Raw genomic sequence first — 27,733 nt, forward strand, 5'->3', positions numbered from 1 at the left:
ACCCAATTTAGCAGACGGAAGCACGGTCGAGATCGCCGATTGGTCCAAGAGAATGTTTCACCTACATGGGGGACTAGGTACGTCGATTCATCTGAAAAAAATTTTGGAAACCCCTCATAGAAGTTGAGAAGGAAATCAGAAATCTTGAGTCGATTGGCGACATAAGGCAATTGTAATCACCCATGACAATATGTTGGTCCCCGAAAGAAACAATTACCCTGTTCAGGTCCGACCGAAACTCCTCCCGTCGAGAATTAAGGTGGAGATCATAAACCATTGTAATCACAACAGGCGCCAACTTTGGAGGGAGGGGAAGAACGATGGATATGGAAAAAGTTTCTATGTCAACCTGGTGTAAGTCTAGAGAGTGCTTCCTAAGGATGAGTAGACCTCCCGCATAGTAAATCGTAGGCTTGAAGAAAAAATCTGCACCACGCCAGATTTCGAAGATGATAGTGTGAGATAACCTCCATCTTTGTGAAACAAAGAGCAATGAGATCGAGCTTTTCTTGACGGATCCAACTTACCAAGAAAAGACGTTTAAAGGGGCAATTCAGGTCCCGAATATTCCAACACAAGATCTTCATAACTGATAATTCGAAAATCCCCTCGGAGTGTGGATCCTCTCAGATCGCCTCGGAGAAACCCCCAAATCGCTGGATGGAGAATGCAGACGATGTCTCCTGATTGAGTTACAGTTTGCACGTTGGACATTCGAACGCAATGATTAAGTTACAGTTTGCACGTTGGCATGAACTCAATAGTAGTGTTAAATTTCTCAATTTGTTTTTTATTTATAGACTTAAGCTTAACATATAAGTACTATAAAATTTTAATGTAACTTTTACTAGGTTTCAGATTTCATAATCAAGTAAGGCTGACTGGTCGTATCCTTAACCCGGAGTTTTACCTCACAGGGAGACGAGCCCATTAAGTCACCCTTCATCTTAAACAAAAAAGATTTCATAACTGACATTTGCTTTTCCAAACCTATGATTTGAAGCTGAGTGTACTCTTTGGTGGGCAAGGGTGACCTTGGGTTTCGAACCGATGAGCTTGTGAGTGCGAGGTGGTTTTCTCCGGTTATACGAAAAAGGAAAAAAAAAATGAGATTTACTTTGACTTACTGGGTTTGCATATGGCAAACCTGGGACTGTCCAGATCCCAAACAAGCATGGCAACGGTTGAAATGTGCTCAACCACAGCAAGACAATTTCGATTCAAATGGATGGAGCTTCAACACGCTGATCGTTTCGCTTGGCTTGACTCATCCATAATACCAAACCAAGTTAGCAGACAGCTCAGATTTTGCTACACTTTGGCGTGATCCAAACCAAACCTTACATTCTTAGGACTTGGAATCCAACCCATTTCAACACCCATCGCTGCATCTGGACCAGGACTTAACTAGAACAAGACAAATTTTAGGAGCATATTTTAGCATAGCCAAACACCTGACCTTCACATTTGTCTTGCAGAGCCTGTTTTAGGAGTTTGAATAAGCGTTTTACAAGTCCTATCTACAACCATCTTAGATTCGGACTGATCAGACCTCTTTCTGAGGCTTTGACCCATTTTGAAACTTATAGAGTATAGACATACCCAAGTTTGCTTGGAAATGGGTCAGGTTTAAAAGTCAAATGAACCCAAATCGAACCTGCACACCACATGTCTGGTACCCATGAATCCAGATTCGATTGGCCCTCGTACAAACAAAATACAAAGTACCTCAGACGAGAGAGAGAGAGAGAGAGAGAGAGAGAGAGAGAGAGAGAGATGGCGGGAAATGGGGAGTCTCCAATGGAAGTGGACGAGGACCCCCCACAGAAGCAGAAGCCCTTCGTGGACAAGGGCAAGGGTGTCGTGTCCGCCCTCCCCAAGGACACCCCTTGGGTCGAGAAGTACCGACCCCAATCTCTCGCCGATGTCGCTGCCCACCGGGACATCGTCGACACCAGTAATGCTCCCTCTCTCACTCTTTCTCTGGTTTTTCTTTATATTTCAAACTGGGTTTTTTTTGCTCTTCTTTCGCTCCATGGTTGATGGGTTTTCCGTGGTGGGTGTGGTTGGCGAGGGAAGTCGACCGGCTGACGAGCGAGAACAAGCTTCCCCACCTCCTCCTCTATGGACCTCCCGGCACCGGCAAGACCTCCACCATCCTCGCCGTCGCCCGCAAGATATACGGTTCTCAATACCAGAACATGATCCTCGAGCTCAATGCATCCGACGATAGAGGCATCGGCGTCGTCCGCCAGCAGATTCAGGACTTCGCTAGCACCCAGAGCTTTAGTTTCGGGTGAACTCTCTTTCTGGATTTTCTTTTTTGTTTCCTCGTTTTCGAGGGGAACGATTGCTTTTTTCTTTTGGTTGATTTGTGGGGATTCTTTCGAATCCGATTGCGTTCTTGATACCATACTTAGATTTGAGTAGAGAATTCAAGGATTGGGTTCTTCGTGGAAGAGGCTTTTTTAGCACATTGGTGCCATTGATGTACTTAACGATTCTAACCTTCGAATGCCGAACCGTCGGAAGGAGAGGTCTCTGTACCGGAGTTATCGCTACCTTATTGTTGAAATTTCAGGTGTCTTTCCCGGGTGGTGTTTGGACATCCCCCTGTCTTCAACACCTAGAATTGAAGAGTAGTCATTCCTTTTTGTTGTTCAAATAATGAGAATACATTAGAAATATTTGATCTAATGAGTTTCTTTCAGTCTACCACAGAAATACTTCTCAGATTCTTTGTTTGTTTGCTGAATGGAGTTCTTTTGGTGGGGTCTGAAGTATTTAAAATGTAGTAAAATGGATTTTTTTATAAATATGATTAGAAGATTTTAGTTTGCATCCAGGAATTGATGCTAGACGAGTATGTATAGCATTGTTCTTGATTGTGTGGTTCAGCAACTAAATTTCCTTCCTTCTAATCTTTAGTTGGAGAGATATCTTACACATTGTAATAGTACAATCTAGTTCACCATAGATGTGTTCTATTGCTGATCGGCATTGAGAATAATGTTGGCAAACTGAAGATGGGGTATGAATACTGTCCTATAAGGGCAAGCCCTTCCAGAAAGAAATAAAGTTCAACCATGATGGCTCTCAAACTCTTGGGAACCACTAGGAATAGAAAGGGAAAGAATCATGATTTTTCTTCTTGAATCCCACTAGAATGATAGAAATGCAGTAATGGAAGTGTTATTGTTTAATCATGGGAAAGGACATAGTTGTTAATGGAGGTGCAACATAGTGACAACCAGCAGAGATAGGATAGAGTTGAGGTAGCTGAATGGTTACCAGGAAAATAAACCACGCGGTACTTGATTTGGTCTGTCCATTCTCTACCTTTTCATGCACTGGATTGAACATGATAGGCCAAAGTTATTATGATAATATTCTTCACCTTTACTGTCACCTTGCCTCTTGTTTTGTCATATCCCAAATTTGATCAAGTTGAATTGGCTGGACAATTATCATGGGTAGTTGTAGTAGCCAGATTATTAGTTTTGGCTTTGTCAATCTAATTGCATGTGGCTGGTGTGCCTCAGCTGTGAGCTCAACTTTCTTTCTGCTTTTGTGCATTTCTTTTACTTTATTTTCCCTCAAATGAATAAAAAACACTGTAATATTAGGAATATGTTTTGAATGCTAGTCTCATGAAATGTTTGTCATGTCTTATCGTTCTGTGTGCTAATGCTCCTATTTCTCAGTTTTGGATTGTTAAATTTAATCAGGAAGTCATTTACTCTTTTGTGCTAGTATATGGAGATAGTTTGAAGGAGCTGACTTGGGCTTTATTCATGACAATATCACCCCTTCATTTGCTGATGAATTTTCCATCCTGATGTTGGAACATTTAGACTCCTGCAACTGGATTTTTTTGTATCCTCTCATTGTATTGGATCTTATAATCAATTAGATGTCAGCCTAATCACATCTTAGTTCCTTAGTCTGCTTAAACATGAAAGATTTGAAACGTACCACTAGATATGTGCCATATTCTGTTGCATATTTTTGGTGATAAAGTTGTACTTTCTCTAATCATGCATGGTCTTATCTAGTTCGAAGTCTTCTGTGAAGCTGGTACTATTGGACGAGGCTGATGCTATGACGAAGGATGCTCAATTTGCATTGCGAAGAGGTAAAGCACGTGTGGTTATATTCTATGTATTTACTTTGATTGTCTAGTAAAGTCTGTTAATCCCGACAGTTCCATTCCTGTGTTTATGTTTGCTTGTAGTGATTGAGAAGTACACAAAGAGCACTAGGTTTGCTCTTATCTGTAATCATGTCAACAAAATTATCCCAGCATTACAATCCCGGTGTACTCGATTTCGTTTTGCTCCTCTTGATGCTGCTCATATAACAGAACGTGTGCAGTTTGTTATTAAATCGGAGGGGTATGTAATTTTTCAAGTTTACAAGGATTAACATTAACACTCTTCTATACACGTTTTTCTATTTTTTCCTCTTAACATGCAATGTTGATGAGATACTTTACATGGTTCCATTGTGAAATTGATAGTCAACGCTAAATGCTTCACTAGCTTTCTTCTTTAGCAAGTTTTTTATGGGAAGAAATGTTGCTTTTCTTTCATTTGCATTTCCTGCTTAAACAGCTAATATTGTGATGCTTTTTAAATTTCTTAGTGTGTTCTGACTGTGGAGCAGGATTGATGTAACCGAGGGTGGCTTGGCTGCTCTTGTGAGGTTGAGCAATGGTGACATGAGGAAGGCATTGAATATTTTGCAGGTTTTGATCTCTTTCTGCATCATGATCCTTAACCTTTTTGCTGATGACAATAATAGAAAACCAAGCTCCCTCTGATCTTGTCTCTGTGAGCTGTATTTTACTTGTTTTACTACTTGAAAACCGATAACATGTTAAACTCAACATTCTTTTTGTGAATCCTTTCCCATGGTGATCCATTTCATGAGGTAAATTCTGCATGGGAAAATGTTTCATTAGTTTGCAGACGTGCGATTATTGTGAATTTTGATTTTTCTAAGTGCCAGTGTGCATATTTTCGTTTTTTTTTTTCCGAGCCAAACTAATGACTAAGTGAATTTTTATGTTTGTTTTAATGGCCAATCTATTTTCACTGTAGTCAACGCACATGGCATCTCAGCATGTTACTGAAGAAGCTGTTTACTTGTGTACTGGCAATCCAATGCCTAAAGACATTGAACAAATATGCTTTTGGCTTCTAAATGAAACATTTGCAGTTGCTTTTAGACGTATCCTCACATGCTAGTTCCTTTTCATTTTTCAATGTTTAACAAGTCGAATTTTGTTAGATTTGAGAAACCATGTCAATTGTATACTTAGCTTTGTCTAGGTATATCTGAAATTAAAACAAGGAAAGGTTTGGCACTCGTGGACATTGTGAGAGAGGTGACCATGTAAGTAAATTCATCAGTTAGCAATATATTATAAATTCATTCTTGTATGCCTTGTTTCTAGTTTCAACCTTATTCCTTGGGTTTTCTTTCTACTGACAGGTTTATTTTTAAGATAAAAATGCCATCAGCCATGCGAGTACAACTGATCAATGATTTAGCAGATATAGAGTATGTATTGTTTGCTATCTTTCTTTTTCTTTTTTAATTTATCTATAATTGCTGAGACATGTCCATGTAAATGCTTTTTGTAGAATTTGCTGTGTTATTTATTATGAGAATAGCATACATCCTGACTTTTAGTTGCTATGCCTTTTCTGATATCTATTTCTTATTTAAGGTTCATGCTTGAGCATTAGTGAATACTGGTTCATGCTTGAGCATTAGTGAATACTGGTTCATGCTTGAGCATTAGGCAGGAAATGCATAAATTTGAAAATGCATATTATAAGTGCAATACGCAATCACCTGTGTAGATCTAGGATGGTTATTTATATCCCACCTACTTTTTTAAAGAAGAGGATTCTATTATGCTCTAACAGAGTCTGTTTATTGCTTTTGGTTCCTTCTTCCCCCAACCCAACCTCCCTTTTTCTTAGCATCTCCTTAATGGTTCTTGTGTCCTCGTGACCTTCAAAGTTTGTTATATCCTCCTCTTCCCATGGTAATAGTCCTTTATCCCCTTTCTTTTCTTCCTACTTCTATTTTCTCCTAGGTCTGACCTCAAGTCAGCCTAGGGGTAAGAGTTCATAGAGTTGAGTTCCTTGGTTGGTCTTTCCAAGGTGACTGGGGCTCTCCAGCTACCTTGGTTGCCAGTTGTGTGATCTTGATCATTGATTAAGTTGTCTTCCAATGCATCATTGATGGCAAGCTTTTTGTTGATCTCATGGGCAATTTCTATGCAAAATGTGCACAAGAAATAGATTGATTGTTATGTCTTTTATATGGGACTGTTAATGCTATTCTTGGTTATCTGAAGTAGTTTCAGAGATCCCAATGTATTACATTATAAGGAATGCCATTCACTTTAATTTTGCAAATGATAGTACTAAACACGGTGGCCATTCAAGAAGAGTTTTAACCCCAGAAATGACCAATGGTCCATTTCATAAGTATTTTGGAGTATCCTTCTGCTTTGTTTGGCACAGGATATAGGGCTTTGGAGACAAACTTCTGCTTGAGTGAGCTACTCCACTTTACCATGGATTTTATTGGAAGAAGCATGGACTCTGTGCTTGAATTTACGTTAGTATTTTCCACATGTAAATGCAAGTTCTACAAAATTTCAAGCTTGAATCTGCAGCATTTTATAACGTGAACATTATTTTAGAAACAACTAATTTGAAGAAGGGTGCTTTATTGACTCTATGCTTCCTATATGCTTTTCTCACATTTCTTTTCATGTTTTTCATGTATTTCCTCATGCTTCCACTCACTTTCCATGTACTTTCTCTAAATTGATAACCATCATTGTTAGATTTTAACAAAAATTTAACTCTTACTGAAAAATCATGAAATATAAGAATAATCAATTTTATTTTAGTTTTTATTTGCTTGTTGTTCGATTCCTATTCAGTGACCAAATTGTTTCATTTTTTATTTCTATTTCGCTTTCAAATTGATACTTCACTTCCGGTTTCCTATAAATTTTAAAATGCCTCGTTTCTCGCTTCTGCTTCTGCTTCCCGTATCGTTTCCCACTTCCGCTTCCTAGTTTGACAACCTTGCTTTATTCCATGCTTTCACTCCTTTTGGGTCCATGCCTAATCCAATACAGTTGAGGCTGCAGGTGAGTGGAAGACTGCTAAAATATAAGTAGGAAGGTGAACTGACAAGAGCATCAGGCTGCGGAAGATTTCTTGGAACAAAAATTAATTTTCATAAGTTAGGGTCTTAGTGTGGACGGCCAGAAAAATGCTTTAATTTCGTGGTTAATGTGGGTCGTACTCTGAAGACACAGTCTGGCTTGCTTTCATTCTTTTGGGCCCATGCATAATCCAATACAGTTGAAGCTGCAGATGAGTGGAAGACCACTAAAATATAAGTAGGAAGATGACAAGAGCCTTGGGCTGCAGAGGATATCTTGGAACAAAAATTAATTTTCATAAATTAGGGACCTAGTGTGGAGGGATGGAATATGGGAGAAATGCTTTAATTTCGAGGTTAGTGCGGGTCATACTTGGAAGGCACTCAGTCTGGTTGTAGAGTAATCTCTGCTTATCACTTATCCGTTAGGTGGTGAGCAGGATAGAAATCTGCAGAAGGGTTAGATACAAGCAGCTAATCTATGGAGCATGGACATGGTTGCAGGCACAGAGTATGGCACAGGGATTTTCCACACAATACACAGACACACCCACATGATTGGCCGGATATCAAAATAAAAATACCCACCCTAGCAAAATATTGAGAAGTACAAAAACTGGTGCTGCCAGTGTCTACTGGTTGTATCTGGTGAAATGAGTGAGGGCATCCATTGAAGGTGGGAAAGGGGATGTGGTAGAGAAAAGATAGAAGAGAGGTTTTCGGAGGGTCAGCCACCTTTAACTTAATTTTAGACAATTTCAGACTTGATCGAACTTTGACCGGGTCAAAATTTGTACAGAAATAGTAGGTTGTGTATTGATTGCACCCATCTTCACCTGATGGCATCTGTTTTGACCTGTTTACTTGGTTCCTTTGGAAGCACCTATGTTACGTACCAGCTAATGTGGTTGTATGGGCATGGGCTAAGGCATGTAGGCAATTGATATTGGTTAAGTGCATGATATGCATTGTAAGAATGTGACTGTTCTTTTTGGTGTTCATGTTGAGAAAATTGGGATAGGTGCTTGTACAAAATGGATTCATGCAATTGGATGGCGGTATACCTATGGTGATCTGCAGTTGGTTGTGACCAACATTGAGTTAGCCTATTGGCATTCTAGATAGACCAAGCAGAAATATCATTGATCATGATGCTCAAGGAGCCCAGTTATGTAAGTGCAGTTGGTCCTTCCAAGCCAAGCTTAGTGGGCCTAAGGGATTTGTCTCTGCTGGCATATGCTTCAAGTCCCTCCCAGTTAAATCTAAGGATAAGGTGGACTGGGCACAACAATGAAGCAACCATTATGAAATGATGAAAGTTTCTGCTCCTGTTGAAAAGAAAAGCACATAGAAGCTGGCATAAGAAACAATAGTCAAGATAGGAATTTTAGTGCAAGCCATGCAAATGTTAGCTTGATCTCCCTTTATACAGTAGGAGAGGTTGTTCCTATGGTTTTCATCGTAGTCTCGGAGAATGTGTGAATGTTGCCCTTTTGGTGCACACTTTGTTACTTTGTTTTACATTTGTTTACTGCACAAACCAAAAATTGATTACCTTGCATCTCACGCTATTGTAAGCTTTTTACTTGTTCCTTGATCCATGACAGAAAATGTGATGATTGAATGCAGATATAGGTTGAGTTTTGGTTGCAACGATAAACTGCAGCTTGGATCCCTCATCAGTTCTTTTACACATGCACGATGTGCAATGGTTGCAGCTGCAAAGTAGAAGTTTACGTTGGGTATGCTTCATTGTTTAAGTGGTACCTTTCTTTTATCTTCATTGGTTCTCTAATTTAGATTTTTATCAGTGCTAGGGTGAAGCTCGGGCTATTCTACAAGTCGAACATACGATCATGTTGAGCATTAGGGAAAAGGAAACTGAACGAGTCACTCTTGCGTGGGTTTGATAACCTATAACCAAAATGATTCACTTCTTCTGTGTAGTTGACCTAAGCTAAACTTAAGTTCAAGTGTGATTTCCTTTTTATCTGCAATGTGAATCTCAGTAAGCTGCCTCTGTGTAAATCCTTCATTCCCAAATTTTTGTTGCTCAACCTTCTTCATCACAGTTACTGCTTGCATTTTAACTAGTGGAATTTCATAGTTCAAGTTTTTGATTTATTATTCCTAAAAATATTCTATTGCCACAATTATTTTTTAGCCTCATTTGGATCGTCTGCCTGAAAACAGTTGCCACAAAATTCATTGGATTGCATTAAACTGAAATTTCTATAGATGGATCATGATGACTCAAGTTTTAGGTGTGCTCTTTCCCTCGTGCAGCTGTACCAATTACCATTCATCTTCACATTGTATCTGAAGGTCTTTTTTTCTTTTAACCCCTCTCTAGGACAGTGGAAGGGAGAAATTTTAATAATGGGAATTATTTAGTTCGGAATGATACTTTTGCACTGGATTTGAAATTAGCAGCATAGAACATGTAAAACACAAACTGAAACTAAATTACTCTTGCTACATCTCTTCGGCATCTTAATCTGAGTGCTTGTATTCCAAATCTTGTTTGTGCAGATATGAACTGGGCCATTATCTTGCAAATTGTGTTTTCTTTTACATTCTTGATGCTTAACCCCAAAGGCATTAACTAAACTGAACATTCTTGTCATCTTATGATTTGTTGCTTTTTGGTGCTTATGCACATTCTTTTGTTAAACTTGTTGACAAGAACATACAATGATTGCAGCTGTCCTGGAGATTATCCGGGTTGGCTCCATGCTAGATCCAAAATCAAAACCAATCCAAGCCCAACGTCACCTGGTCTTGTCATTTGTGAATCTAAAGTGTAATAAGCTTTACGGGCAATGGCCATGCTTAAACTGACCCATTTATAGGGCTATCCCAGCCTGTGGAATATCCATTGAGTGTGTCTCCCTGGTCTGGTTTGATGAGCCTTAAATTTGTCAAGTTGGATCATGCCTATTGGGTTCAGATCTTGGTCCAAATATGTAAGCTCAAACACAAACCTGGTTTATGTTCGGTCTGATGAGCTTACCGGGCTCCTGTGTCTGAGCTTGTTCTGGGAATTGAGACATGGCATATGTCCAACATCTCCATGCACTTTTACATTAAAAAGTTGTAGCCCAAACTAAGATTTATGCTGTTGGGCAAGAAGACTGAGCTGATTCCCCTGCACTAGATCATGGTTAGTGTCCAAAATAGTTTGATCCAGTCCCAGTTGTGAAAGCTAGATGAGCTAACGAATGGCCTTATCAAGTTTAGCTTCAAGGTAAATAAGACAACAAAGGAGTTTTATGCGGTTGGGACTGGGACTGTAGGTATGGCAGGCTAAGACCAGTGCAGCTAGGTCTCCAATCCCTGGTTCAGTTTCTGTGTAATAAATGGAGAAAGAGCCAAGGTGCAAACACAGGTTCAGTTTTTGCAGGGTTGGCTTGGGACGGTTATGGCCCATGAGGTGGGTAACATGCCCATGCATAATGTTTTTTTATTTTTTGGGCATTCTAAGTGTAAAAAACCCGTCAACAACTGCACATTGGCTGGCCTCCGGTTGGTCCACTGAGTACAGTTGACTTTGACCTTGTGGCAAGGTATGCCACCCATGGGTTTCGAACTTGTAACATCCTATCAGCCTGGTAACATTCACAAGTTGCCGGTACCAGATAAGCGGAGCCGTTGTGGGCACCCATACCTAATGCTTTACCTCATCATTTTTTTTTGATAGCTGGGGTTAGGCAGACCCCTACCAGATATCTCTTAAGCCCCATGTGTAAGAGGGATTCAAACCTGGGCCTTCAGCTTGGCACAAGACCCCGCTTACCACATGGGAGGTGGCACTTTACCTCATCATTGTTATGGCCTAACTTGTAGATTTTGGATCCAATATGAAGTGGACCCCAAGCTACTTGGAAAGGATCAAAGTATTCATGCTTTACCTCATCATTGGAAGAGAATGACTCAAATCTGGAATATAGCTTTCCACATTCTCTTTTCAAAATGCCAGATTTTGAGAATAAAAAGATGAATGCTTTAACCAACTGAAAAAATTTTCATACACAAAAAACATGCCCATGCAGGGTTAATATTTGGTGCTATTAAAGGCACCAAATAGGTAACTATTAAGCTGAAAATCATAGGTTCAAGCTTTATTAACTCAATCTGACAGCATAGATGTGTTCATGAAGGTTAATTGGCTAAGGATCAAACCTTGGATCATGTTGTTATTTCGATCCAAAAATATAATTTTTTGAGTTATAAAATTTTAGTACATTGTGAACCGCTAATTTTTGAAGCTCTTAAAAAACTATTTATCTATCACAATCATATGATTCAAAACTCATTTTTCACTAAATAAACATTGTAGATCACATCCATAAGATTTAATTTAAAAAAAAATCTAAAATTTATGATTTTCAACTCAATAGTTTCATATAATTTGGTGCCCTCAATAGCACTAAATATTAACCCGTCAATGCATAATGCTTCATTTGAAAACCATTTTTCAAACTTTCAGTATGAGATGCCACATCGGATAGGCCCACATAGGGGGATGCCCCACCGTGTGGACCTCTACCATTTTGTAGAACTTAATTAATTTAAGGTTTTTATTTCATAAAAACTTTATTTAATATTTTATATTTTTAAAATTTTTGATTTAAAATTCATACAAAATCAATTCTAATTTCATACAATTACATTACATACATATCAAATTAAGTCGGGATTCATCTAAAATTATATTCGACTTTATTTTAATGAAATTTGTCAATTATTTCATAAAAAAATTATTTTTCATAAGTTTGATTTTGAATGCAAATTTCACTAAAACAAACTTTAATTCTTTGATCATGCATAATTTCATACATTTTCATGCATGATCATGTGTAATAATTACTTAAAAATGCTTGTTTGCGAAGATTTTCATAGTTTTTATCAAAAAATGTAATTTTTTTGAGTACCGACTTAGAAAACAAAATGAAATTGGTAAGTTATACACGCCACCCCACCTATCAATTATTTCATAGAAAAAACAAAAAAGTAATCGGAAATGTATTCAAATTAGTACTCTCATATTGTTTTGGTCTTTGGATGATGAATGAAGTTTCAAATTTTGTAACACTTTGATGAATGAATGATATACTTATTTTACTTGAACTTGAGTAGTATTTGCCATCCTAAGTTCTTTTCAATTTGTTCTGGGTTTGTCCCAATGTTTACTGTTAAAGTCTTTCACTATATATATTTCAAAAAAAAAATCTCTACAATTTTAGGCGTTACAATGATGGTAGGTATTAATCTGAATCAGCTATTTTTAACAAAGGTAAAAAATGCTTAAAATTAATTTTTTAATATTATTTTAATTGCTTTAGCACGTATACGTTGTGATTGACAAGAAATATTTTTTAATTAATTTTTAACTGATTCAAAACGATTCACTTGAGAATCGGTATGGGCCTATTCACCTGAATCGTTGGCCAAACGATTCGATAGTCGATACTATTTTGACAACATTGGTTGATCCTGAAACGAAACACCTTTGTCCTAGGCCCCCTACCATTCGTGACCTGGGCAGGTGCTCCAAGATGCCCCCTGTTGCCTACGTATGACAGTAGACGTTCGCAGCATGTTTAGATTCCAACAGCTGTCACATGTCAATATCATATCAAACAACAGCTAACGCAACTTGCTAGGAAGGATAGTTATTTAAAAAATAAAATTTTCAATTAGGATTCATTCCAAAAAAGAGAAAATTTCATTTAGGGGCCAACATTTTGCCCTTAATTTTAGATATAATTTTTTAGGAAGAATCTTAATTTTAAATGAGGCACACATTTCTGCAATTTCAAATATAGACTCTGTTTTTATGAAAACTACTAAAACAAGTGTTTAACTCAGGTTAAATCATAAGTCAAATTACAACAGTGACCTTCATCGTTAAGAGTTCAAACTGTCTGTTTTTTCTTTTTTTAGGAAGATGAGTAAGTACTTTCCAATTTTTCAAGGACAGTACAAGAAGCCGAAAAGGAGCCACGTTTGATGTTGACCTGAGGTCCCTATTTGACTGTTTACAGAAAAAGTTTGGCCCATATTTAAAAATTTCAGAAAAGTGAGGCTCATATTTAAAATTAAGGTCTAAAGGTCGGCCAATAAATGGAATTTTCTCTTCCAAAAACAGTCCCTGTTTTCTAAAAGGTCTAAGTCCCTTTTTTTTAAGTAGACAAACCAGGACCAGTATCTCATTAACTCGTTAACCATGATTTACCTGTAGGAAGTTTATTAAACAGCTTCCCTTGTACAAAAACATATTTTAAAGCAAGGTAAGCAAAACCAAAACCAAAACCATTTTGTATGCAAAATTAGTTTCAGGTCTCTCCTTGACAAGTTAAAAAAGATGCAAGATAGGAACAGAAAGGTCTGTTTTGGAATATAGCGCAGAAGATACATCTCAATTAAAAATTTTCCTACAGGAGAGCCATGAAACACAAACAAAGACAGGAAAGCAGAGTGAAAGACGAGCCAATGGCCCAAGAAAAACTGTATGGAACTTGGATAGCATTGGCCACCGATAAATACCATGGTGAGAGAAGTGACACTTGCAGATAGGCCTAAGTATTGACAAATGGAGAATTTGATCTACTTCCAAATGGCACACCTGCCTTGGCTAAACACGAAGGAGAGCAGTCACAAGACACAGCAATCGGAACTTTCCAGGGAAGATGGCCTGGTGTCACCCCTGGTTTCTAAATTTAAATGACTAACTTTTGGCTTTCTAAGGACCTTAAAAAGAATACCATTTTAACAGTTCACAATTCACCATTTTTTTTATAACCATTCTATTTTCTGTATTTTTGCTCTGGATGCAGTATTAGATCTTTGAGTTTCCCTACAGTGTTTTGTTCAATTTAATGAAAAATATTACTGCTAAACAGACAAATGAAAGAAGAGTCTTGAGGCACAGTCACTCTGTACAACTCTTATAATCGTGTTAACAAATGTTGACGTCATGGAAACAAGAGAAAAGCAGTCAACCGTCACCCCCCTTCAGGGATGCATGTGTTGTATTTTGTACATCAAACTAGATGCTTAACTATGCTTCTCAGACTCGCACTTTGAGAACCCAACCTCAAAAAATTGACAATCACTCTCCAACAGCCATTCCTCCTTCCTCCTACTGTACATCACCAAAAACAAATCCTGAGAAAGAGATACCCCACTCCCATCAGCTTGCAAGAGATCCTCTTTTGCCGAAACAAATACAGCAGAATCCCAACCATCATGATCATGGGAAGCACAAATCCCTTTGCTCTTCTCAAACACCAACTTCAAACATGTACACTACCACCACATCAGCAAACAGCATTTGCTGCAACTGCAAAACTGGATCTCAACAGAAAACCACAAACTACATAAATGCAGACTGCTCAGCTCCCTGAGAGTTCAAGGGATCACCAACCTCTGTGATACATGAAACACTTATAAACTCTCATTTGATGTCCGGTTAGACCACAATATTTCAATTTCAAGTGTCCTTGATGATTCATCACGATTCACATCATGATTTAGACTGAAAAAGCCACTGTATATTCCTTCTGTCACAACCTTGTCTATCTGGATCGTCACCCTACCAAGTGTTGTCTGGAATGTGATCACATTAGTCAATCAGAACTAAAGTTTTGAGGCAAATAAAGAAAATCCAAAACCCAAAGAAACATATTGTTCAGAAAAGAAGAAAACTAAAAGTACTAGCACACCTTCCCAAATGTACTCCTGTTTTTGCAAAGAATGTGGAGTTTTTGGCCTTTTGGAGGCACATCGAATGCCCATGTGAATCCTTCTTTCCATTCAGGACAAGTACTATGATTTACCACCTAATAAAAGAGAAGAATACTTAATTATCCAAAACAGTATTAATGGACTATACCAAGGATGCATGATGCAAACGTACACATATTTAAGTTAAAGCACAAAACAATGAGTTATTACAGTAAAGCAGGAAGTGCAGAAATCATGATCAAAAGTGAAGACGGTGTGCTGGCAAGCAAGCCCACACAGTGGCAATAGGGTGCTCGCTATAAATCAGTAGAAACATTTCACTGCTGAAGCTTACCTTTGTCTGGCGTGGAGGACCATTCCCAATTGTCAATCGACAAAAAGCATTGGTGCTTCCCATAGCCAGTTTCAAGTTATTCCCACGTTTAATGGTGACAGTCAAACAACCAGGTAAGCAATGCAGCAAGCTGTCTGCTCTATCATGAAAGCTGGGTAGGCATGTTCTCATAAGTAGTTGCAATATGGGAATTGCTTCTGATGCAATCATGGCTTGAGCTTTGGCAATTTCTATGGGCATGGTTGACCATGATTGCTTTAACAAACACAGGGTGTCCAAGACAGACTCCTGGGCAGCTTCAGATCCTGCTTTTAGGGCGCCTATCAAGTGTGGGATACAAAGAGTAGCTGCTTCAGAAATGTGGAGTTTGGAGAAGTTGGTGAATATCACATTTATGGTTCTCAGGATTTCTACATTGATAGTTGCTGTTGACCATAACTCTTTTTCCAAGGCAGCTGCAAGAAACACCAACAACAGTATCAGCATCTTATAGGATAAATCATAACAGATATAACTCCAATTGCACCTGTAAAAAGATGTAAACCAGTCTTGATAGATGCAGTTTAAATGTATTATTTTGCAACTTCTCAAAAGACACATACTGAAGCATTGACTAAGCTACCAAAAATGCAACAAAGGTGCTACCCGAAATTTTTTTGATGACATTCCTGCAGCCTTGAACCCATCCTCTTCCTATATCATCTCTCCATGAAGTGCGTGAGAGAGAGAGAGAGAGTTTTACAGTGTTAGACCCATTCGAGGCTCCCGTTGCCCATCTTGTACATCAACAAGGATGGTTTTAAAATTAATAGAAAGGATAAAGTAGAACCTATTAGTGTTTAGAGATTCCCATAAACTACACAGAAGATGAGAGGTACGATGCAATAGTTTAAGGACCATTACCCCCCAATCTTTCAAAAATAAAATATCCATGTCTGAGAGAGGTCAAGTAATTTTGGTATAAAATTTGAGTCTGAAAAATGTATGAGGAATGCTGCAGAATTTTTTAACCTTGTCCCAGAAAACTTAAGTGCAAGTTGAAAAATAATATGTTAAGTTTTCCATGGTAAACTTAGGTTTAAAGAACACCCAAAGTCTCAAATGTGTCTCCTTTATACACATACAGATACAAAAGAGATAATCTTCTGAAGCTTGCATGATCAGAGCAGACACATAACAAAACTAGAGTTTCAAAAGAATGTCAGCTTTGGAGACTGATTAGCGCTAGCAATAAAAACAAACAAAAGCAATTGGATGATAATGTATGTTATGTAATAACAGTAAACTACAATACGAGTTAATTCATAAATATAAAAGCTTGTGAAAGTAGGAGTAATGGATGTTTGCTCTGAACACATGCACAAAGTTTGTCTCTACTTGGCAGAATTCTACCGAAGCAAAGTCAATACAGCTATGTCATCCAGTTAATAACTGATACAATTTCTCCCTCACCATAACTTTTAACCCATCCTTTACATGCACTAGATTCTTCCATTTATAAAATTTTGTCTTTAAGCTTATGACTTCATTCTTAGCTCTCAAAACAATAAGCACAAGCTAGATCCATCTTGTCCAAGAGGCAACAACCACCCAGGGCAGATTGGGCATTATTTCCCTTTTTGCAGGTAAAGAGACTAGATTAGTTTAACGGTTTAACCATAGTTTCATTAACATGCATCATCAAATGGATACGGATATTGGTGTCAGTCCACTAATCACCACACACACTGAATTCCTTTCTCTATGCCATGACTGTAACGCGACCTTTAACCTGCATACAAACTTATAGATTCATAAGTATCCAGAAAGCTGGTTCTATATATCTAGCTACCCATGCAATCAATGAGAACAAGTGTTAAAATGTATCATTCAACATTTGTAATATTATATATATTTTATATATATAAAGTATAATACATATTCATATATGGTATATATGCATATGTATTATCCTAATTATATATATAAAATATATATTTCTCTATTTATAGGCATAGGGGTAGTTTAGACATTTCCAGTTTTACGCATATTCCATTTGGAATATGTTTGTAATTTTATCTTTTATTTTATTTTTTATTTTTTCCTTTTTTTGGTTTGCGCAACCTAGGGTGGCTCCCCAAAGAGTCGTTGGGGAGCCCCCAACGGTCACAAATGTGACCGTTGGGGGCTCCCAACGACTCCTTTGGGAGCCCCCTAGGTGGCTCCTTTCTTGTGTTATAAATAGGGGTCTCCCCCTTTGTATTTTCTACTTCTTGAGGGAGCTTATGCTTCATTGTAATGGGGTTTTTACCCCTTGTCCATTGTTTCTTCAATGATATGCAACTTATGACTTTATGTCATATTTTTTCCTTTTTATGGGTTTTATGGGTTAACACATTATGTGCTTGTGTTGTTTCCCTTTAATGGGTGTATTTGCACTTCACGTGCATAAGTATGGGTTCATTATTGAACTCAATGTATTCCAACTCACTTTCTAACAAACAAGCACATATATGTTTATACTCGTTTGATTATGTATTTGAGTTAAATTTCAATGAAAACAAATCAAGGTGAATTTCTACTGATCCTACGCACTGAAAACATGAAGGTCTTTAGGAGCGTAATTATTAGCAACAGTGATCCACATCCAACATTCTCCAATCCATGGCCCTGTGAAAATCATCGATGTAAAAGAAGACCCTTGAAAAAGGAGACACTATGACATGTTCCAAGGCGAGACAAGTAGTCATAGACATATCCACAAGCATATAGGTCATATTCTTCATCTTTTTTTAATGGAAGCAGAGGCTATATGATTTATGCTTATTTATGTCTTATTCTCAGAATTGGTAAACATGAATTCACAACTCAAATAGGGTATCCATGATCTATGTGAGTGTGCGAATATGGATGAATGCCTATGTCCATATGGATGAAATTGGTGGTAAGATTATCCACTAATGGTAAGCTAATGATAGATATATAATTGATACATAACATAGCCCATTGTGCACTATAGGTCCATATGGTATTCATTTTCTTTAGAATATGCATAATATTTTGCTTGTTATTGAGCTAGGATTTTCACTTATGCAGAAACTAATGGTCGACTAAATATTTTTGAGAAAAAATGGTCAACTAATAATTGATAAAACACAATGCATCATGGTATATACATTAACCCATTTAGTATTAGACAATACATCAGTATGGATTCATTATTTAATGTAGCCTTTCTTATTCAGTAGTGTTGAGTATTAATTGGCATTCATGTTACCCATGAATTTAAGGGTGACCACTGAGCGAGATCCAGACAGCCTGGGTTGGACACAACTAAAGCCATTTAGGATACGGAAGAACCAAGCCCAAGTCATGTCTGGCCTAGTGTTTACAGAGCATAAGGCCAGTCCCAATCAGGTCCATGCCCGAAATGAGTACATAATCAGGTTTTGCCCCATTACAAACGATTTGCACCAGGCCAGACCCTTGGTCATCATGTTCCTGGTACTTTAAAACACATTATCCCTTCCGATGTCCATCCTGGGGTGAACTCTTTAATGAATAGCTTATCAATACATGCAGGTAGACTGCACCCATATTTACGAGAAAATATTTCATGTAAAAAGGGGTAATACAGTATCCGTTTTCCTGATTCTGCATCCAAAAATGTCCTGCAGCGAATCCATGGAACTACACTATACAATGATGAGTTTATGGCACTCAACAGATAACTATGTATGGAACCTTCTTTCTATACTTCTCGAACAAAAAATTTGAATAATAAGAAAAGTGGCAACAAATGCATGCATGCATAAACACCTACAAACATTTTAGTGAGGTCATGCCAAAAGAAAATCACAAACCAAATTCAGCCCAGGCACAGCGCTTACCTGTCAAAGACCTTATCAGCTCATTGGATACATATTCTTGAAGAGTATGATTAGAGAATAGGAACTTAATGAGTAATGCAGCCTGTCCAACAACTTCTGAGTTTGGAGAAAGAAGCAGCTCTTGTATTACTAATATGCCCCCTGCTTCTGCAACAGCTCGCCTATTTGTCCTGCTGTTCATAACCAGATTCTGCAGTGCACATATTGCTACCATTGTCATTTCTTCTGTGGGCTGATCTTCTAGCAAACTTATCAGGGCACAGCAAGCAGATACAGCATCACTTGCTCTAGCAAGTCCTTCATTTTGGAAAAGATCACCAAGGGCAAGAGCTGCTAACAGCCTCGCCGGTTGAGATCTTGTCTGAGGATCTAAAAGATATTGTGATAGAGGAGCAATTGCATACTTAGAAACTTTCATTTCTCTCACCCTCGCATTGTTAAATATAGCTTCAAGCAATCTTCCTGCAGATTCTTCACACTGATGAGATCTTAGAAGCTCTAATAATGCATCTATTGCACCAGCCTCTGCCAAAAGTACAGCACTAGATGCATCATTTCTTTCTTGAACTATCAATGCATTAAGAGCAACAATAATGGTTTCCTCCAGTGAAGAGTGCAACAGCCGAACCAAAACTATGAGAGAAACTTTGAAGTAGTACTGAGAATTGGACCGCAAGACATTTGAGAGGACCAATGCAGCTGACTCCCATAGTGCATGAGGTGGCTGAGGGTCCTCCTGGATAATAACTTTAGAAAGCTCAAAAATTCCACCAGCATCTGCAACAGCATCAGGCCAACTCATAGAAATGCTCTCAAGTGCTTTTACCGCTGTTTGCTGTAGATTTAAAATTCCAATTCCTGCAAGCTGCACAAGAGGTACGACTGCATTCTGAGTTGTAATATCTTGTTGGAAATGCTCCTGAGCTAGAAGATGTGAAAGAAGTTCAGTGCCAAGCTGCTGAATAGCTTGGGATGGAGACTCGAGAAATGATATTAAAGGTCCAATGACCTGGCTAGGAGTGAGTTTCAGGGTAGCAAGGCTTTGGGGTTTCTCTAAAATGTTTACAAGAGCTTGCAAGGCACTGTGCTGTCCCCACATGCTAAAATCTGGACGAAACAAAAGCAAGAAAAGAGGCTCCACCATCATGGCAGCAGCCGAGCTTCTCGCAATTCCACTGTTATTGGTTAAAATACGGAGCAATTCTGCAATTGAAGAACAAAAAGAACTGGGTGCAACAGGAAGTAACTCAAGGGAACTTTCAACAATCCCCGCCTTAACCATGTCAAGCTTACAATGGGGACGATCCCTTCCCAACTTTATGAGGGCACTAATTGATGCCTCCATAAGTTCATAATTCGATCCAGACACCAACTCAACAAGAAGATCCACCACTTCAAATGAAGCCGCAAGCTCTGCATGCTGTTCATCTTCCAATAGCCGCTCAAAAGCACGAACACTTGACTCTACAGCCTCACTTATACCTGAACCCATAAGTGATATAAGAGGTGCCAAACATTCTGTTGCAACTGGCATCGCTCGAACCTTGGCATTTCCAAATAGAAGAAAGCAGAGCTCTGCAGCATTTTTCTTCAAGTCCATAGAACAAGGATTTGACAAAATCTTGTGCAAGCTCTCCAGTGGATGGCCTTCCACTTCCATGAGAGCAAGAGCTTTAGAAGTATTTCCAGAAAATAATTTGACCAAAGCAATAAGAGCAGCATGTTGCTCTCTCTCTGATCCAGTATCAAGCATGTCAACTAGTGGCTGGATAGCTTGTTTAGCCATTTCCATATCTCTAATGTTCTCAGCATCAAACAGGTTTTGAAGAGCCCTAGCAGAACTATACCTAGCAGTTCTTGACCCCAGCCTCAGAACGGCAATGAGTTGATTCAAAGAAGTTTGTGATGCTTCATGATGAAGCAAGTCAGGATTGCTAAATAAAACTCTGAAAAGGTCAGAGATTGTGGTCTCTGTAGAATCCTGGGGACTCAATGACAGGTACTTTGTTAAAGCTTCCAAAGCCCCGGCTTCTGCCATGGCCAATTTGTTTGCATCACTTCCCTCTGCTAATACGGCCAGGAGATGAACAGCAATTGGAGGTGCACCAGGTCGATCTGGCATTGGTCTCAGAACGTCCACCAATAGAGGTATGGATTTACGGGCAGTAGCTCCAACTCTCACATCTTCCATCTCAAAGAGGCGTTCAAGAACCACCTGATCAGGGTGACGTGCGAGAGAAAATTCTTCACACAGAGTAACAAGGTTTGGCATATTTGATTCAACAGTACCAATAAGAGTTATCAATCCTCCAACGGCACCTGAATTGGCAATAGTGAGGAGTGTCCCTTTACTTCCATTAGAAGCTAGACTTGCAATAGCCTGAGCAGCAAAATATCTGTCGATGACTTCATCAGACTTAAGCAATGATGCAAGAGAAGGTATTATCCGCATGATAGCAGGAGAAAGACAAACATTCTCATCCTGGAACATTACAGCCAGAAGCAGAGCATTTATCCACACTCCTTCACTATCCTCCAACTGTACCTGTGAAGGATAGCAATTTTCAGAGGTTTTACAGTAGAATTCTACAATTACAATCATGAAATGAGGTATTGGAATGAAAGTTTTCTGGTCTTGAAGGCCAGATAAAAGCAAAATTGCGCATCAGCATTCGTCTCAAGACAAATCTCTTCAAAACATGCCAAAACCTCTAAATGTATGAAGTGAAAAAAAAGGAAAAAAGTGTTTGTATGAAAAATTTTCTATTAGCAATTATTACCGAAAACAGGAACGCAGAAACAAACCAGAAGCAGCATAACAAGTAATCTCAAATGAAAGTAGATGAGTTTTAAAGAATGAAAGAACATGCCTGTGAGTTTTGTGTAAAACTTGCAAGCTTGTCAGAGAGAGCATCAAGTCCACCAGCCTCCATAATCATAGTTTTGCTCTTCAGATGAAATGAAGAAATTATAGATAGCAACCATAAGGATACTGTGCCACCCAGAACAGTTGCTGGATCAGGAACTTCAAATTCATCCCCTTCTCGAAAATGTGCACCTTTATCCATGACAACTTTGGTACTCCGACCAACTTCAGTCTCCTCATTTCTAAATTGTAACGTGCCTGGAACTGAGTGGTATTTCACCAATTCAACAAGAGAATAAATCAGCTGCTTTAAGCATCCGGTCTCATCAAGTACACCCACCATGTTCTTTGTGTGAAACTTTGCAGCACAAATGAGAAGCGCAGACCCACCAATTCTGACCTCCAAGCTGGATGACTCCATGGTTCTTTCAGCAAGGGCAATGACACACTGTGTGCTTCCGGCTAATAAATCTCCAAGTAAAGCAGGTTGATCATGACACAGCCTAGAAAGAATTTCAATTGCCTTGTCTTGCACTGGAGGGAGCCCAACTGCCAAGCATTGAACCAACGGCTCTAAGCTGGATGGAACTTCTGCGAGAACTGACCGAGGAGGGTAAGATGAATTGACACACTGCTTAGTTCTAGCTAGCAAAGCAAGTACTTCAAGGGCATCAGATGAATCAGCCGCCTCCATATCAGTTGCAGCTAACAAAGCAACAAGTGCAAGAATTGTGAAGCGACATTGCGCACTACTTGTAAGCACATCACCAACTGGAAAATGACACAATAATTGGTACAGTGCACGTGAGGCATTCTTTTTTCCTTCCACAGTACCCTCTCCCAGAACTTTGGTCAGAGGTGAGACAATATCTTCAACAATAGCTTCTCCAGCTATTTGTGGGTCAGAGAGAAGATTGGCCAAAGTAGCAACTGCAGTCTCAGCAGCATCTATAGAAGAAGTTTTGGCTAGCTTAATTAGTGGGTACACATCACCTTCAGCAATGTAGGACATCTTATTTGTGGCCTTTGTTGGACGAGAAAGTGCACCCAAAGCACGAGCTGACTGGGTAGCAATAACCTGGGTCTTACTCGTAAGAAGTTTGATGCATGGATGAACAATCTCATCAGTTGCAAGACTTCCACAAATATCTTGTCTGACACTGAAGAGATCAGCTAGAACAGAAGCAGCATGCTCTTGGGTTTCTTCATTAGAGGAGTTTAAAACCTGAACAAGAGTGTGGAGGCCTCTATTAGCAGGAGCCCCCATCTGCACCAGGTCTCTGTGTGAAGCCACAGTAAGTACATGACCTAAAACAGTAATAACATGGGCCTTTGAACTTGGCAAATCTCCAAGAAGTAAAGCTAACAACTGGTTAACAGTGGCAGAATCAGCATATCTTATAAGCTTTGTAAGAGCCATAGAAGAAGCCTTTTGTCCCTTAGGACCACCACTTTTTAGCAACCATAAGAGTGCAGGGACAGCCCCAGCACTTTCAACACATGCACGTATATCCTCGCTGTGGCAGCACAAGTTCCACAATACATGTGCAGCCTCTTCCTTTGCCTTGTGAGATCCAGTTTCTAACAACTGAACAAGTGGTGGTATACCACCTGCAGCTGTTATAGCCCACTTGCTGTCATCGACTTGGAGGGTCAGGATAGAAAGCAACGTGACAGCATATTCTTGAAGTTGTTCACTCGATAAGCCAAACAATGAAATCAATAACTGTACACCTTCTCGCTTACCAAGAGACTCCCAGATACTCATGTCACCAGAGCATAAGTTTGTCAAAGAGTGTATCAGGTCCTCCTGCACCTCAGCAGCAGCCATGGTAACCAATCCAACAAGCCTTTTCTTTGCTTCTCCATGACTAAGATCCCTAGAGAGGTAACTATTTCCATAAAGACTTGCTAAAGCCTCGAAGACACGTTCTTGAACCAATTTTGAGTCTCCTGGCTTCAATAGCTTCACCAAGAGTCTTTCGATCTGGGTTGCATCAAAAGGTTCTAATATGCCCGAGCTCTGATAAAAAACCATAAGAGCATATGCAAGTGCCCCAATAATATCAGCAACGTGAGAAGGCATTCGGGAGGAACTGGACATCTCACCAAGCTGCATTATAAGAGTTGGCATTCCACCACAAATGTTTGCCAAGGCACGTACAGAATGATCCTGAAGTGCCTGACCACATCCCCCCTGCATGGCCTCTTTAGAAGGAGCCACTATTGCACCAATTAGAACAGGTATACCATTGGCGTCCACCACAGCTTTTTTAGCACTACTTGACTTACAGGAAAGAGCCTCCAAAGCATCAGCCGCACTAGCACGAACAGATATGCCATTGTCACGACCAAGAAGATGAAGCAACGACCTAACTGCTCCTGCCTCAATCACCTTAGGAATGCTGTCACTAAAAGCCAACATCAGACGAGCCAAGAGCGAAGCTGCATTGGACTGAGCAACCTGGTTGTCTGAAGATAGGAGTTCTACTATGATTTCCACTCCGCCAGCCTCAAGAGTAGCTCGCCAGTAGTCATCCTTATCACCACACAAATTTCTTAGAGCCCCAGTTACAAATCCCTCAACCACCTTATCCTGCTTGATCTTTGGATCAAGCTGATCCCATAAAGTAGGCACCACACCCTCTGTTACAAAGATCTTCATCCCAACATGATCATCAGACAATCCACCAGAGGAGACCTCGAAGATTGCCTCAGCGGCTGCTTTCCTTGCCTCAACCACATCAGACTTCAGCAATGCAAGCAATGGTGGTATACATCCTCCAAGAAGTACCTTCACTCTCAGATCCTCTTCCTTGCACAATGCACTAAGAGTCAGTGCAACATTCACTCGGGCAATTGAGGTACCATTCCTCAGCACCGCAATGAACAGGGGCATCGCCTGGGAGTGAGAACCGATCGCAATCCTTGCATCCTTTCTTGATTTGGCAAGAGCCAGCAACCGTGAGATGATCAACTCTTTCTCATGTGGTGAGGACATGTTGGCATGCAAATGCTCAATGAGTTCTGCAACCGAGGCCATGATCCCATCGGGATCCTCCATTCCTGCTGCTGATCCGTTCAGTTCCCTAAGTAGTGAGAAATATCCAATTGTCATAATCCAAGCACGCCATAAATCTCAGGATTATAGGTGGGTAAATTTACTACTTGCTTCATTGGATCAAACACATTGACTAGAAACATTCTTTAAAAAATGATTGCGGTCAAATCGAAGAAGAGAAATCAGATGAAGTATGTCATTTCTCCTAACCGAAAAAACTAATTAAAAGCAACACATTCATCTCAATGGATCAACACCCAAAAATTGAAAATCCATTCCTAGTCAAACTGAAACATCAAAAACATCAGATTGAGAAAAGAAATTACATTACCTCGGTCGAGAAGCTGAAGCAGATCTGGGTTCTTGAGGAGCGAGATTAGGGAACTTTGACATTTGAACTGAAATTGTCAACTCGAGTCACACACATCAAGATTCTGGCAAAACCATAAACGCAACACCAAGAAAAATCCTAGATAAGTAGAAAGTCAACCTTAATTCCCCCACCAAAAAGCATAAAGCAAATGGAAAATGCTCAATTCCTCAGTAGCCCTGGATCAAAAGGGCTAAGATCGAACAACCAACGACTCCATTTCACTGCCAGTTAGAGATCCACTAACCGGTAGTCACCTTGAAGTAAATGGGTCAAGGTAGAGCACAATGCACAACAACATAGCGCAAGATAGAGAGACCCCAAAAACCCCAATATTTGTGGGCTTTTACTTTTCCATCAGAAACACCAAAAACACAAAAGGCCACAAGCAGATGGAGAAGAAAAGAATGTTACCTGATCAATTGGCTATGGATCTTCCCTGCTCTTCATATTATTCCTCAGGGATAGCTACAGCCGTCGATGGCATCTCACTAGAAGCCGCATTCATAAGAATGGAAAATTGCCAAAAGATAAAGGAAAATAAAGAGCCTTAGATCAAGGGTAGAGAGAGAGAGAGAGAGTAAAATAATGAAAGGGAGGTCCAAGACATACATCAAAAGAAGGCAAAACAGTATATTTTTCCTTTATTACTCGCTGCTTCCGTTTCATTCCTGAGAGAGAGAGAGACCCTTTGCACGTTCTCCGTCCTGTGGAAGTTAGAAGGGTATAGTACAAAATGCAGACCTGCAAAGAGAGAGAGAGAGAGAGAGGGAGAGACCCTTTGCACGTTCTCCGTCCTGTGGGAGTTAGAAGGGTATAGTACAAAATGCACACCTGCAGAGAGAGAGAGAGAGAGAGAGAGAGAGAGAGAGAGAGCTCTTACTGGGTGGTCGGCAGAGTTAACTATGTCTTTTTTTTCCTTTTTATTTTTATTATAAACGTATTTCTCTTTCTATTTTAAATTTTCTTATTTTTTATTGGTTTTTATTCTGCGTTAGGAGAGAGAGAGAGAGAGGTGAATTCGAACACTGATCTGATTTTGAGGTGCTGGTACCAGGTCCAGACTTCCGTCCAATTGGATCTACCACAAGAAAAATCATACCCATGTCCTGTAAAAATTACGTAAACCAAACCCAGTTCATACTGAATAAAAAAATATTTTTTATGTTTTCTACATTGAAAAATAACATATCTTAATTGGAACTCGGGTCTGGGCCGAAGCCTAACTAGATTGGACTCGCATGATCATATTGAAGACTTTTGGAGTCCTGGTTGGTGCATCAGTTTCTTGAAGACAAAGAAACTCGAGAGACAATTGGATCGTTGATGTACCCGCAGAACATATGATTCAAAAGTTGCCAGTCGCAAGGGCCATTATTCCATTAAAAATAAGAACAAAAATAAGAATGAAGTATTATATCTCACGATCCATCAAGATTTACTTTTCACATTTGAAATTTAGTAGGTAGATTACAAATTTAGTGAGGTTGAGTCCATCTCGGATCCGTAGTAAGATTTTTTTTTACAATTTTCTCTATAAATAGTTATATAGAGACTCTTGTCAAGAAAATGAATGATTTGTTTTTTTTTTAAAACTTGTTTTTCCCTTAAAAACTTGGTTCTACGTGATGCATATCATCATCAATATGCCATGCACAAAAGGAAAAATGTAAATTACTCATATTTCATGAATTAAAAAACAGTCTATCTTCATCAATTATTGATCAATTGCTGCACCATGAAAGCATTATCGTGACTTTTTTTTTCTTCGAAAAATGACCTTAATTTGATTTGTTATCCAAGATGCCCCACAATTTACCAAAAATTCGTCAAATAGACAATTTCACAAGTTCTTAATTTTTTCTGAATGTTTTTACTCCTCACAGTTGTGATTTTTTTTATTTGTGCAGGTCATGAGCCAAAAATTGATGGACTTGCGAACAAAATTGCAATTGATATTGCGATATTCCAAAAATTATTGCAAAACAAAATTACTAAAAACTTGCAAAAGTCTTATATTGCTAATTTTTTAAGGAGTATCATAATGGTATTGCATTTTTTTTTCTTGTGAAATTTCTATCTATATAAATAACACTTCATTTCTCAAATCCTTATTTTCATGCCGATGCCTTATTTTTGCAACTCTAGGGTTCTTTTGGTCTCCAACCGGTGGTCCTCAATCCTTTCAACGATATTTTGATGACATTCACGTGATATTTTAGCTTAGCAAAATCCATCATCGACTGCAGTTCATTGGTAGTAGTTCACCGACCCTGAAAGCATA

General features: G+C 39.0%; 2 protein-coding genes across 2 annotated transcripts; one reads left to right on the forward strand and one right to left on the reverse strand.

The window, feature by feature from the left end:
• Window positions 1–1,800: 1,800 nt before the first annotated feature.
• Window positions 1,801–9,190, forward strand: LOC149848254 (replication factor C subunit 3-like). Its single transcript, XM_089986553.1, has 10 exons — window positions 1,801–1,957; window positions 2,080–2,296; window positions 4,056–4,135; window positions 4,235–4,394; window positions 4,666–4,747; window positions 5,103–5,232; window positions 5,334–5,397; window positions 5,497–5,565; window positions 8,830–8,942; window positions 9,012–9,190. Exons 1-9 carry the CDS (start codon window positions 1,801–1,803, stop codon window positions 8,927–8,929), a joined length of 1,059 nt encoding a protein of 352 aa, XP_089842679.1. The 3' UTR covers window positions 8,930–8,942; window positions 9,012–9,190.
• A 4,873-nt stretch (window positions 9,191–14,063) lies between these two features.
• Window positions 14,064–26,344, reverse strand: LOC149848255 (protein CELLULOSE SYNTHASE INTERACTIVE 3-like). The gene is made up of 8 exons (XM_089986669.1): window positions 26,062–26,344; window positions 25,864–25,940; window positions 25,411–25,513; window positions 22,023–25,107; window positions 19,153–21,697; window positions 15,284–15,738; window positions 14,928–15,044; window positions 14,064–14,811 (listed from the first exon to the last, which is right to left on the reverse strand). Exons 3-8 carry the CDS (start codon window positions 25,470–25,472, stop codon window positions 14,650–14,652), a joined length of 6,426 nt encoding a protein of 2,141 aa, XP_089842795.1. The 5' UTR covers window positions 25,473–25,513; window positions 25,864–25,940; window positions 26,062–26,344; the 3' UTR covers window positions 14,064–14,649.
• Between the last annotated feature and the right edge of the window lie 1,389 nt (window positions 26,345–27,733).

This window comes from Nuphar pumila, chromosome 1 (assembly GCF_984573655.1).
Source record: "Nuphar pumila chromosome 1, dmNupPumi1.hap1.1, whole genome shotgun sequence".
NCBI classification, from domain to species: Eukaryota; Viridiplantae; Streptophyta; class Magnoliopsida; order Nymphaeales; family Nymphaeaceae; genus Nuphar; species Nuphar pumila.

What these genes read in the sequence shown, in the direction of transcription:
- LOC149848254 (XM_089986553.1), top strand. Translation starts at nt 1,801, where the DNA reads ATGGAAGTGGACGAGGACCCCCCACAGAAGCAGAAGCCCTTCGTGGAC. An exon ending in ACCCAGAGCTTTAGTTTCGG is followed by an intron (nt 2,297 to 4,055) that starts GTGAACTCTCTT and finishes GGTCTTATCTAG; the next exon opens with TTCGAAGTCTTCTGTGAAGC. An exon ending in AATGATTTAGCAGATATAGA is followed by an intron (nt 5,566 to 8,829) that starts GTATGTATTGTT and finishes GATTGAATGCAG; the next exon opens with ATATAGGTTGAGTTTTGGTT.
- LOC149848255 (XM_089986669.1), bottom strand. Translation starts at nt 25,472, where the DNA reads ATGTCAAAGTTCCCTAATCTCGCTCCTCAAGAACCCAGATCTGCTTCA. An exon ending in GCTTCAGCTTCTCGACCGAG is followed by an intron (nt 25,108 to 25,410) that starts GTAATGTAATTT and finishes CTCACTACTTAG; the next exon opens with GGAACTGAACGGATCAGCAG. An exon ending in ACAGGAGTACATTTGGGAAG is followed by an intron (nt 14,812 to 14,927) that starts GTGTGCTAGTAC and finishes ATCACATTCCAG; the next exon opens with ACAACACTTGGTAGGGTGAC.